The 12937-nt window shown below is 41.6% G+C and overlaps 1 protein-coding gene across 8 annotated transcripts in view; it reads left to right on the forward strand.

The window, feature by feature from the left end:
• The window catches only part of LOC124058578 (rho guanine nucleotide exchange factor 28-like), a 37710-nt gene that overhangs the window by 22305 nt on the left and 2468 nt on the right, over nt 1-12937 (forward strand). For 4 of the 8 annotated variants that reach the window (XM_046388003.1, XM_046387995.1, XM_046387996.1 and 1 more), the window contains 24 exons: nt 62-173; nt 412-492; nt 1408-1450; nt 2410-2499; nt 3115-3238; nt 4001-4145; nt 4420-4475; nt 5731-5788; nt 6381-6507; nt 6865-6995; nt 7092-7232; nt 7701-7951; nt 8022-8147; nt 8263-8380; nt 8695-8949; nt 9029-9105; nt 9209-9387; nt 9524-9621; nt 9718-9909; nt 10533-10664; nt 10834-10967; nt 11052-11099; nt 11539-11643; nt 11750-11914. In XM_046388003.1, coding sequence (XP_046243959.1) covers nt 62-173; nt 412-492; nt 1408-1450; nt 2410-2499; nt 3115-3238; nt 4001-4145; nt 4420-4475; nt 5731-5788; nt 6381-6507; nt 6865-6995; nt 7092-7232; nt 7701-7951; nt 8022-8147; nt 8263-8380; nt 8695-8949; nt 9029-9105; nt 9209-9387; nt 9524-9621; nt 9718-9909; nt 10533-10664; nt 10834-10967; nt 11052-11099; nt 11539-11643; nt 11750-11914 — 2988 coding nt within the window. The remainder of the gene's footprint in view (nt 1-61; nt 174-411; nt 493-1407; nt 1451-2409; nt 2500-3114; nt 3239-4000; nt 4146-4419; nt 4476-5730; nt 5789-6380; nt 6508-6864; nt 6996-7091; nt 7233-7700; nt 7952-8021; nt 8148-8262; nt 8381-8694; nt 8950-9028; nt 9106-9208; nt 9388-9523; nt 9622-9717; nt 9910-10532; nt 10665-10833; nt 10968-11051; nt 11100-11538; nt 11644-11749; nt 11915-12937) is intronic. The other 4 variants (XM_046387997.1, XM_046388002.1, XM_046387998.1 and 1 more) reach the window with 3 other exon arrangements.

Genomic DNA, 12937 nt, shown 5'->3' on the forward strand with positions numbered 1-12937 from the left:
CCAGACTGTCAACTTAGCACCCTGCCTGATTTGTTTTCTCCTGATCTACTTTCTCAACCAGAATCCAGAGGAGAATGAAGTTCGTCTGCGCTCCTACTCCTACTCTTCCCCCAAAGCGAAGCCGTCACGGCCGCTGTTAAACCGAGACGTGGCCATCAGCGACCTGGCAGAAGGTGAGTGAACTTTGACCCCCTTGACCTGTGACCTCTCTGCTCCCAGGAGCCAGCTGAATGGGCCCATGTGCTACAAGTCTAACAGGGGGAAGAACAGACAGGTGTCATAAATCAACTGAACCTTTATAAAAGCATGTGTGTGTTTAGTGTCAGCATTGCTTTGATACGGCTCCATTACTCATGTGTTTATGAGTACGTGTGAGTGTGCAGCATTAAGAGCAAGTTTTGTCCTGTGTAGATGGTGCATTCAGCAGCAGCAGTCGTTCTCTACTCCAAGCTTTATCTCTCTCTAAATCCCTCTCTCGTCTCAACCAAGTCAGTAAGTGCAAGAACAACATCAAAAACAGCGACTTCTACACTGCTGGTTGGCCTGTCATTCAATTTCAGTATGTCTTTTTTCTCTTTCGGGTGCACCGTGGGACATAATTATCACAATTAAAAGGCATATCCAGCACATTTAAACTTTTCACCACTATATTTATACATGATGGAAAAAAAAGATTAAAAATATCTTTATGTCGGGAAAAAAACAGATCATTTTTCCATAAAATGATTTCCCCAGATATTTTGATCACACAATTTTGCAAAACAATGATGTTTGTCATTGTGGCCCAAATTGTGCAGCTCTGTATCTGTGGTAAAAGGTTGTTTTTGGCAGTGAGTGTGGCACTCATAACGTGCACTGCGCAAACCACTGTCTCACAGAATAACATTAGTTTGAATTATCGGGAGATCAAGGGCAGACTTTTTCCAATGCTTGATTTCAAGATTTTTTTTTCTAAATAATAAAACAGTAGTGAACCAAACACTTGTTTATATAATGACCCACAAGTAGAGGTCTGAATCATTAGAACTGTGTATTTTTTAATATCCAGAAGCTTTGGAAAAATACTCTCTTTGTCACTCTCATAGATCATCTGAAGGAGGACATGTTTCTTCTCTGAGGCTCCTGCTTTTTTTTTGATTTGGGTACATATTTTGTTTCCTTCTTGGTTTTGAATTTCCATCTTCAATGTCATCTGTTTTTTCAAGGCAAAACTCCTGTGTTTTGTTTGTTCGTTCTCTGTGGGGGTCTGCTGGATCCACGTTGTTTCAGGCATTCTTGTGTTTGCATCTAACCTTGTTCTGATCAGGGATGATGGCTTTTAAAGACTAGCTTATTTTACCTGTAATTTGTAAACATGTCTTCACTCTAGCTTACTCATTTGCCTGTCTTTGTTACTGTACCTTACAGAGCAGAGGGCATTCAGCCTGACTGAGACTCCCAGAGAAAAGAGGTAAAGCCAGCGTGTCATTTTGTACACTCAGCTGTGCTCAGTGCTCATTGCTCACATGTTCCTCCCTTTTTAGGCATCAGGTTTTGACCGGTGGTTAGAGATTGGCTTAGATGGGCCCACATGTGTGAATGTGTGTGGTTGCATCTGTATTTGTATCTCCGGTATAAAACCTGTGGTTGGGGTCTGAGTGTGCAGGATGTGACATACTTCCTGTTGCAAGTCCAGGGCCAGAATACACTCTGATTTCAACCTCAAAATAACCCCAAGTAAACAGCAAAATCAAGACTTTCCTGGACTCCAGACCTCAGAAACATCAAGCTAATGTCCAGATCACATTAATGATACTTTTTGATACGTTTGCTGTACGTATATACTGTAGTATGTATTCTTGACACAGATTTGAACATTTCCTTTATAATCGTACCATGTGAGAAAATGTTCTTATTTTGTAGTCGTTTCATAAGTGCAAAAATCCATATTCATTTTATAGCTGATTTCATCTCACTGGCTCATAAATTTATCATTCGCTAATGCATTTTCTTTGCTAATAACCATGCATTACTAACAGAGGAAACGTTTTAAAAGATCATATTAGGCAATTAGATTGTCATATTAGATTATCAGATGATTGTATTAGATCAATTTATTACTATAAAATTCACAAGACTGGACTCACTGGCCAATTTTCTCACAGTATCAGCATACGTCCAACATTAACAAAATCTGGATGTTGCCTTTGTCTTAAGCATTTGCTAATCTTTTATATGTTTACTAAAACAGTCAGCAACACAAACATCCATGTGACTATCCACATGTAAAACCATAGTCAATTTTCTGAAGAAAGAAATTGTTTTGTAGAGTGTAATCTTAGACAGTCTTTGATCATATTATTAACATTTTGAGTCTCCTGATGAGCCGAACTGCAACAATCCCGTCTGAGGTGTGTTATATCCATGCAGGGTTTTGGGTTTCCGTAAGCGGGCCCAGTCTGCAGAGGAGGAGAGCAGCGCATCACTCCAACATCTCACCCTCACAGAGTTCCTCAAAGAGTATGTTTTCACCAAAATGGCCTCACAGCCATGCATGTGTGGCTTAACTCATTCTAACCCTGTCATAAAGCCATTCCCCAACTCATCCATTAACTCCCATGGATTCTTTGCAGCTGTATTTGCTCTTGTATGAACCTTCTGAGGTAAATTGTAATAACACTTTTTATGTCAGGTCACAGGACAGGTTAAAAAAAACATTGCATGTTTTTTTATCTCTACATTCTGTCATTATTGAGTTTCTCCTAGAATGTGTAATGTAACAAGCATAAGTTGCTGTCAATAGTTGACATATTATTAATTGCATCTTGACAAGGTCACACTATAAATAGTATCCACTAGAGTCCATAGTGACTTCCAAGCATGCCAAGCATGTTGTTAAGAGCAATAGTCTGTAGACCAGGGGTCCTGGAAGACTGTCTGGACATTCTTTCATTCCAGCATGACACCAGTGAACCTGATTATCCAACTCTGCTTAGCATATTAAAACTAGTAAAATAACGATTAGTTCTATAAAGAATGTGCATGTTGGGTTTGAATGCTGCAGTATTCCAAAGGCCAAAGTAAGCGGTGAAGTTGAAGTGATGGCTCTTGACTGAGATGTTCACATTGAAACAGGATCGAAGATGAGGAGTGGGACAAATACATAATCCCGTCTAAGGTCGAGTCAGAGAAGTACAAAGTCAGCCGGACCTTCAGCTTCCTCAAGAACAGGATGTCCAGCACTCGCAACAAGACCAAGGTGAGGCAACACAGTGGATGCTGGCTAAAATTTGGTATACATGATTGATTACCTATCGCTGAGCTTTATTCAGAAGAAAAGAAGAATTTAAAGGTCTCCTATAGTCATGCAGTAAAAGATTTACCCCGTCTCAGACAGGCCACGTCAGGATTCCTGTGCTGGGCAGCCATTGTTTGTGCATGGTGCCTTGATTTGGCGAGGGAGAAAATTCCCTCTCCTGAGGTCTTAGCAACGGGACACAGTGAAAATATCCTCTTACATAATGCGAAGACCCCCCTCCACACAGCGTGAGGAACCAAAACACATTCCATAGTATACACTCAATCCCATAAACATGTGCACATGTGTTCACGAACATGTTTCCATATACATAGACTCACGATGCGCATGAACAGTCAAAAAACAAACACGCACTCTTAGATTTCCTTGTAAAGTTTTGTAAGAAAATAAACAGCGCACTATCACACACATACACAAGGGGATCCCTATAATGCCCCCCTGAGGATGAAACACCACAACAGCAGCCATTCTCCATGGACCTTAACAAATTAAACAGAAATGCTCTCTCAGAGGCTCCTTTATCTCAACTAGCTCCACTTTAACAGGTGTGTGTCAGCTAGAAGATGACTGCTATATGCCCCTCTCTTCCTGCTGCTCAGTCATGCTATTTCTACTTTGGTGGTTTACATGATACTGTGGCATCAACTGCAATAAATGTCAGATGAATGAGTGACTTTAAAATATTTACAACTTGCGTTTCAGGTGAAGGGCAAAGAGGTGAAGGAGGGAAAAGAGAAGTCAGGAGCCGCCAATGGACACCAGTTCGTTCCTGTGTCTCCTTCTGGTCCTGCACTCTGTGTGGCCTGTGATAAGTCTGTTTCTGGGAAGGAGCTGTTACAGTGCTCCAGTAAGTGCTCTACTGACAGTGCTGTTGTTGTTTTATGTCTGCGGTGGCTGAACTGTTTAGGGTTTGTGTAAATTTCTTTGCTCATGCTGCCTTGATGTTTTGTTTAACAGAAGACTTGAAGTCAGTTTTCTTCCCTATCACAAAGTCAACATCGATCACGAGGAGCAGGGCAGTTTTACAACCATCTGGACATTATATCCAGCAATGTGGCACTTTGGTTTATTATCAGCTAACTGATGAAATTAACTGGGATTTCATCTGCTTTTGTCCATAGACTGTTTCCTGAATGTCCATAAAAACTGTCGAGAATCTGTCGCGGCCTGTGGAAAGGTAACCACCGACACCACACACCTCATTTTATCTCAAAACCAACAAGGAGAAATAATGAATGGTTTGAAATGATGGATTAAAGGAGAAGTACACTCAAGAACAGCTGTTGGTGAAGGACAAAGCTTGTCTAGGGCTACTTGATGTCAAGGATGACAGTCCAGGTACTGACAATGCTTTGTCATTTTAAGAAATTTGAAAGAAAGTCAAGAATCAGACTGGGCTCGTGTTTCAGCGTTGCATGATCAAGACAATCTTTATCCACCATTAAAGATGCTTTCCATCAGCCTTGCACATAAGTCATTATCATTGTTAGCACTACTCAGCATGTGAAAAGGTCTTCCGTAGCTCTAGAGGAGATTTGTCATTTTGTTAAAAAACCGTTATCTCTCCCTGATTTAACTCAGAAACTACAGATATGTAACAAAAGGGGACAAGAAGATGCTCCAGATGGCATGACAGGAAATGTAGGATGTAGAAAAAGTGAGAATATCTCAGATTCCGCTTCTTTATATTAAAGCATTCTTTTTAAAACTTACGCAATACTTAATCACTGGGGTACCCTTTACTGCCTCTATAGATTTGCAGACGTGTATTTTATTTGTAATTAAAGTCAGCCCCAACAAATATTGTTCCATAGTGCTACCAGTGGTCAAAAGCTCAGCAGGTTGGCTTTAAATATACAATTAACACTTTCTGAATTGAAAAGTTGTCACCCTTGTTATCCCTGTGCTACAGCTGTTACTTCTGTTAAACTTCCCGCAATGTTCTGAATCCAGTAAGTTCACATGCGATGCCTTGGGGCTGTCAAAATCTGTCGACCATGTCAATGGTCTGAGATGCTGTGCAGTGTGGCAACCACATCTCCACTTCAAATCCAGCTTTTGTTGCAGATCATTTTGCACAGCCCCTGCCTGTATTTCCTGTCAGCTGTGCTGTCTCTTACAAGGGAAAATGGCAAAAGGCCAGAAAAAGAAAGAAATCAGTTGCTAAAGCAGAGACACATTGAGAGGAAGCTGGTACAAACGGAAGAATAAATTCCAACACTTGGTGACAAAGGAATTCCTGGAATGTGTGGAACATCACAAACTGATAATATAAAGTATAACAAACATACCTCGGGGAGGGGGGGGGGTTAATGTTCATGTCTAGGCATAAATTGACGCCAGTATGACTGAATTTGTCGTGTTACAACCACAACAACATAAACACTATGATTTACAGCTGTTGATGTTAATATGATTATGTGTTTCCTCAGAGGCCACAGGAGAGGAATGCATTGCTGATGAAAAGCAAGACCTTGTCTCTCCCACAGAGTGAGTCAGAAATTATGGCTTGCCCCCCACCCTCATACTGTCCTCCCTTGGTCTTGGTCTGATTAAGTTCTTACCTGTCCTCCCTTGTTTCTGCTGTAGCAGATAAAGAAAGCCAGTGCTCCTCATACTCCACTCCCCTCCTCTTCCCTGTTGTTTTTTCCCTGGTAAAAGAAAAAAGAAGTTAAATTTTAATCTATCTCAGTGGGGGATCTGGCCTGGATAGTGTTTTTGTGCATGAGTACAGAGGTTGAGTGTTTCTCCTGCATTGATAGGATCATTTTATTCCTGGATGTGTGTTCGCTCAGTGTTTGATGTCTGATGAAGGTGTGAAGGTCAAACACAGTCTTCTTCAATTACTAGAGCGTATCATCACAACTGTAGGCTGCATGCCCAGTTAAACAGTAAAGGATAAGAAATGTAGACCTCCTAACAGCTTTATAAATCGAGTTACTGTTACACTCAGTGACTTCATAGATAAAAAATAACGCAACTGAACACAAAACAGACGCTTAGAGTATTTATTTGAAGAATGGGGAAGCGTGCTAGGTGACACTGATTTCTTTTCCTGCATATTGCCTGGTCTCTTCTCTAGACTCTTTGAAAGACAACTCTCCAGCCTCCATTTTTTCTTCTTCCTCTTCACTTCCTACGATGACCCGAGACAAGAGAGAAACAGTCGCCCCTCTCTCCAAAAGCCTCTCCATCTCTATAGATAGCAGGTAGGATGTTAATACACTGTACATATGCTATAAACCAATACATCAGAATAATATCTTACATTTTTTAAGTTAAGAAATTCTATATATATCTATTCTATATATATCTATATCTACATATATAGAATTTTACCTTTGAATGGAGGACAACTTGATCTTTTGTGTAACATCTGAATGTTATTATTTATTTATTTATTATTTATAGTTACATTTTGGCAAAAAAATATCAGCCAAATGTGACTGCAGTCTCCAAATGCTGAAATGTGTTTTAAAATAAAACAGCGTACAGTCATGCAAATGCTCACTTTGTCTTCCAATAAACCTCCATGTTTGGATCTAACTTATTATGTTTCTACGTAGACGGCTAAGTGACACAGCAGGGGTGGATGGTGAGTGCAGCGTGACAGCTTGCACTAACAGCTCGTTGTCTGACGAGGGAACACCGGTCCTCGCAACTCCTCCGTCAGCTGAGCCGCCGATCACCACACAGGGTGAAAGAGACAAGCTTGCATCCTAATCTGTCATACATCTACACACACATAACATTGAGAATTAGTGTAGAATAAACTGTGCTTTTGTTCCTGCAGATGCTGTTGATGCTCCTCTATTTAGCGACCTGTCAGCTGACCTGCTGGGACTTGAGGTGGAGTCATGGAGTCTGGCAGTCGGTCCAGAGTTTTGCAGGCAGTGTGACAGGCGCACCGCTAAACGCCAGGATGTTATTTATGGTGGGTCTACTCTTCTAAATGCAATGTCATGTATGAGCATTATGTGCTATAAATACTGTGCATGTAATTTTAAAGCAGTTGAGTCAAGCCTTGCGTGGGTGCAGCCTAAGAATCACGCAAAGCTTTTAGCTTTCTGGCAGAATGTAGACTTGATATAAATGACTAAAGAAACTCTTCCAACTAATAAGCATAATGATATACACCATGCAAACTTCCAAGTTGGAAGCTCACAAAACAGCTATATTACACAAATGTCCTTTTTGTTGAGGAATTTGTTGAAATTAGTTACTGAAATGGTTATGTAACCACTTTTATCCTTTGTGGTTCCACTGCAGTTCATCCATATGTTAATTTACCAGAGTAATCCCATTGTAGACAGAGGTTTATATCAGTGAGATCATTTCAGACATCAGTAAACAAGCTCAGCTGTTTAAGTGCCCCTAATCTACTCTCAATGCTCCCATATAGAGCTGATGCAGACAGAGCTGCACCACATCCAAACCCTGACGGTCATGTCGGAGGTTTTCAGGAGAGGCATGCTGGAGGAGCTACAGCTCGACTGCGAGTGTGTGGCCCGGATCTTCCCCTGCTTGGATCCTCTGCTGCTCTTTCACAGAAACCTTTTTGGTGCGCTGCAGGAACGCCGACAGGCTGCAACCCAACCTGACAACCCCCGAAATTACCTCATTCATCAGATTGGCGATGTCCTGCTTCAACAGGTTGGTGAAGATGCATTTGTGCATGTAAACACACACAGGTATGTGTCAGCTTATTATGGCTTTTCATCAGTTCTCAGATGAAAATGCTGAAAAGATGAAGCAGGTGTATGGAGAATTCTGCAGCCATCACACGGAGGCCGTAAATGTCTTCAAAGAACTGCAGCAACAAAACAAAAAACTGCAAAGTTTTGTCAAAGTAAGCTCCTTCAACCAGACCTCATGTATTTTGTTTTGTTTTTTAAATAAGGGTTTTACAGTAAAATTTCTTAATTGGAAAGGTGCTCATTTTGCTGTTTTGCCTTTTCCTGCAGCAACAGAGCAATAACTCTCTGGTCAGACGGAGAGAGGTGCCAGAATTCATCCTGCTGGTGACTCAACGCATCACCAAGTACCCAGTGCTGCTGGAGAGGATATTACAGTGCACTCCGGGTACGTCGGCTCTTCTGCATTCTCAGCAAAACCATAAAAATATTCAGCTGTCATGTCCTTACTCTATGGACACAACACCACAAAGGGCAAGAGAAAGGACAGTTTTATGTTCTTGCATGATAAAATGTTACTTTAACAAATATTTGTTTCAGGTCAGTCTATGACATGAAAAATACTTCTACACAACCAGAAACTAAACTGACTTCAAATTTTTTCCTGTGTTATTATTCTTACTTTGAGTGCTGTCTGAACAGGCAACAGTAAAGAGTTAAGTGTCATATGAATGCGTCTCTGTTACCTCTTTTCTCCCGCAGAGGGAAGTCAAGAATACTCTGACCTGACAAATGCCCTGGCTCAGATCCGTGACATCATCACTGCAGTGGACCTGACTGTAAGTAAGTATGATAAATGTCAGGAGCTGCAGGAAGTGCTGACTCGGCTTGAGAACAAGAGCATCGCCAAACTAAAGAACGGCAAGGTGTTTCGCAAACAGGACCTGCATAGCAAACACAGGGATCTGCAACATAAAGGGCTGGTCTACTGGAAGACTGCCACAGGACGTCTAAAAGGTGTGTATGAGAAGATCTGTGTGATCTTATGACATTAACAGACAGTCGATCTACACGTATTTCTGTTTTCCATTCTCAGATACTTTGGCTCTCCTGCTCACGGATGTTCTGGTTTTCCTACAAGAGAAAGACCAGCGCTTTGTATTTGCTGCTGTGGTAAGTCTCAAGATGAAGAAAACTTTGGAAATCAGAGACACCTTGTCCAGCTGTCGGTTGGTTTCTCTCCATCCTTTGACCCAGCTTTTTTCTGCTTTTTTAGGACCAGAAGCCTCCTGTAATTCCTCTGCAGAAGCTCATTGTCAGAGAAGTAGCCAATGAGGAGAGAGGGATGTTCCTTATCTCTGCCTCCTCAGTGGGACCAGAGATGTATGAAGTTCACACCACCAGCAGAGACGAGAGGAACGCATGGATGAGACACATAAGACAAGCTGTGGAGAGGTATGTCAACTCTGCAGTGGGTATTCATATGTAACAGTTTCTAATCAGAACCTGTGTGTGTGGGAGTGCTTGGTTAATGTGTGTATGTGTGTGTGTGTGTGTTACTCATTATCTAACCTACTGGTCTACCTGGCAGTTGTCCTGAGGAAGAAGAGGAGGAGGAGCGAAGTGCTGAGACAGAGGAGGCCAGGCGAGCAGCGGAAGTGAGAGTTCAGAAGATCACCAAGTTCCAAGGTACAAAAACCTTTGTTTTTCCCACCTGCATGTTCTGTCTGTTCATCATCATCATCACTCACGATAAGTCCCAATCTTTGTGTTTCATTTGTGTAGAGACACTGTTGGGTCAGGACCAGCGAATCTGCAACAGTCTGGAGGAGAAGTTACAGCTTTATGCTGAGCTCACAGAGTTAACCCTCTGCTCACCAGAACCTGTACCACACCGCCATCTGCTGGTACAACCAGACACGGACAGTGAAACACCAAGACAGGCCTCTTCACTGCTCACAGCTGCACTTAGAGAAGGTAGAAAAACGGGAAAAAAACTGCTGTGTGGCTACTAAATGGTGTGAAGCGCATGAGGCCACAGTAATGCATCAGTATAACAACGCACTTCACAGGCCTAATGATGTCTAATGATTGTGACCAGTGACTAGGCTGCATAAAATAACAACATCAATGCACCACTCCGGCAGACTTGTTACATAGTATGCCTTTAAATGATGCAATCATAATTTCTTAAATCATTTTTTAAGTTTATTAGGCTTTTCCCACTATAACAAAATGAAACAGTCTGCACAGAAAGAAGGTGTTTTGATGCTGCACAAGTTGCATCTTATCATTGTTATCGCTGTGTGTTAAGTTTGGCAACTTCCTGACATAGCTCAGGCCAAAGTCGGCCTGAAATCTAATCAGCCAAAATAAGTGAAAACTCCTGAAAGCCGCAGCTTTGCCAAGTACAGTCTGCAGTGCTTTTTTTGAAGAAAATAGATCTTGGACATTTATCTTGTTTAAAAACTTACAGGCCATCACTTTGAAAATGATAGGAAACAACATAAAAGTGAATAATTTATCTAAAGTGACAGTTGAAAAACAGACTTGTTCACAGAATAATCATGAGTTTTGACAAATGTTTGCTTCCTCTGCAGCAGAGAATCTGATCACCATTCTGCAGGCTAGTGATGGCCTATGCGGACAAAGTCAAAGCTCTCCTGTCCGAGGACCAGAGGGCCGCAGCTACAACAGCCATGGCAGCAGCATCCAGGAGTCTCCCTCTGAACGTGAGTCACAGATACACGCTGAAACTCTGAATGTCACATTTTGTGTCATTTGTCCTGAAGCTGACATGGTTGCCTGCGTACTACCTGATCGATGTGGGTGAACCACATTGCAAAATAAGCAGTGGCAGTGACATTTACTCGGGCCTTTCTTCTTTTCATGTCGCTGCAGCAGATTATCTGAGTACGCTCAGTCTGAGCTCCGCGTCTCTTGGATCAGACAGCGAGCTGACAGGGCAGGACGGTGTGTTGTGGAGCTCTGCTGTCGAGCTGAGAAGGGGAGACACCAAAGGGATGCTGTTTAAGGTTCAACCTCTGTGGCTGGGCACTGCTTGTTAATAAAATAAATGTGTTTTTACTGTTCCACTGTAATAAAACTGTTTTCTCTAGGTGGCAGAGAGTGTCCAGAGTCTGACTCAGCTTCTCTATAGCCTGCAGGTGAGAAAAGACACGACTCTATGACTGAATACAAGGACATGACTATGACAAGTACGAATATATGACTTTCTGATTGATGCTTCCATTCTGGATCCTATGAAAAATCTTGTTAGATCTTGTTATTAATTCTTTCATTGTCTCTCTTTTTTATTTTAAATGTATTAAACCAAACACTTGTCACTGTCAGGTTGTCATGTTCCTGAATAGCAAATATGTCATCTGTCTGGACAATTCTGCTTTAGTCCTTTGAATGTCTATTTTTAAGTTCTTTATTTTTGATTTAAAGGGGTTTAGACAGATAAAATTCAATACATTTGATAAGGAATTCAAATGGATTCGCATTCAATAAGGAAGATACTGGTCGATCAGAGACTCCCCTGGTTCTGAGCTTTCTATGGTAACTGGAGTGTAGTCAGCTGTTTCCTCCTTGTGTTGGCAGGCTGCCATAACCCTTCAGGACAGCTTCCATGAAATCCAGAAACTCCTGCTCCAGGAGGGAGAAAGACCTCAGCTCCGAACCTTGTCCTCGCTTCAAAACAGTCTGGTATCAGTTATTATGATATCTTTACTACATGGAGGCTCATACCAGTCTGTGAGTGTTAAAAGGAAGCTACGACAGGATTCAGAACCCGGTTTCTGTTGTTAACCAGGAGCAGGAGAAGCAGAGGAGTATCGATAAGAAGAAAGAGGAAGTAGAGAAGAAGGCTTTAGAGAGGAAGAAAGAAGAGGCGGATGAGGTGCAGAAACTCCATGTGAAGCTGAAACAGGAGCAGCAGCGCTGGGACAAAGAGTGTCTAGCCAGAGAGAAACAACAGGTAAGCCTCATGCTGACATCATATGTAATCTTTTGCTTCTTTTTCTTTTCTGGCTCTCTGTTCTTTTCACCCCATGGAAGTTTGGACCCATACAGAAAATCTCACCCATATTATTTATTTGTGCCAACTTCTGACCATATCAAATACAAAACACCACCAGTTGATCGGTTTGCACTGGACTACATACTAAAATGAACTGAAACGGTCATACAGATTGTGATTCCGTTTCAGCAAAATACAAAGTAAAAGCTCCCATCTCAACAAAGTCTATAACCTAAGAATTCACCTCTTCCTGATCAGATATTGAAGATAGCAGTCGATCAGCAGTACATGATGTGCAGTGTTCAATCAGATGGTAGTTTGTGGTGAGATGTTGCATCTTCCTTTTTCCTTCGACCACAAGTGGCAGTTTCTGCCTGCACGTAAAGCTAATTGGTCTCTAAGCATTTGAAACGTATATGTACTGTTATTGACTTTCTCACATACATGCACGATATGCTAGCAATTCTTTCTAATTTCACTCACTGTGGACGTGTGGCATTATAGTATTATGATGCCAAATACTGCATTAACACAGTGCATCTCCACATTCAACACAGCCTGCTCCCTTTCTCCAAATCCTGTCCATGGAGATATTTTGTGTAGTGCCTACTTTACTGGCCTTACCATAGCAAGCATAGAAAATGAGAAGTATTTTCGTGTAGTCGTGCAGATAAAAGGATACTTTACCATCAGGTCAGTGAGGCAGAGTGGGAGATGCCAGCCTCCAAAATCTTGCAACTCCAGGACAGTTCCAGTGTGCACATCTTTATATTCTATATATAACACTAAAATGTGATATTGTAGGTAGCTACATTTTCAGACTCACTTCATGGTGCTTTTACCACCTTTGCTGATTACCAATAATTTTTTAATTATGTTAAAGAAACAGTCCACCTAAAAATAAAAATTCTGTCTTTGTCTACTCACCCCCATGCCGATGGAAAGTCTGGTGAAGTCCCTGGAGATTCACAGCGGAATAGC

The sequence above is a fragment of the Scatophagus argus genome, chromosome 4 (genome assembly GCF_020382885.2).
Source record: "Scatophagus argus isolate fScaArg1 chromosome 4, fScaArg1.pri, whole genome shotgun sequence".
In the NCBI taxonomy this organism is placed as follows: domain Eukaryota; kingdom Metazoa; phylum Chordata; class Actinopteri; family Scatophagidae; genus Scatophagus; species Scatophagus argus.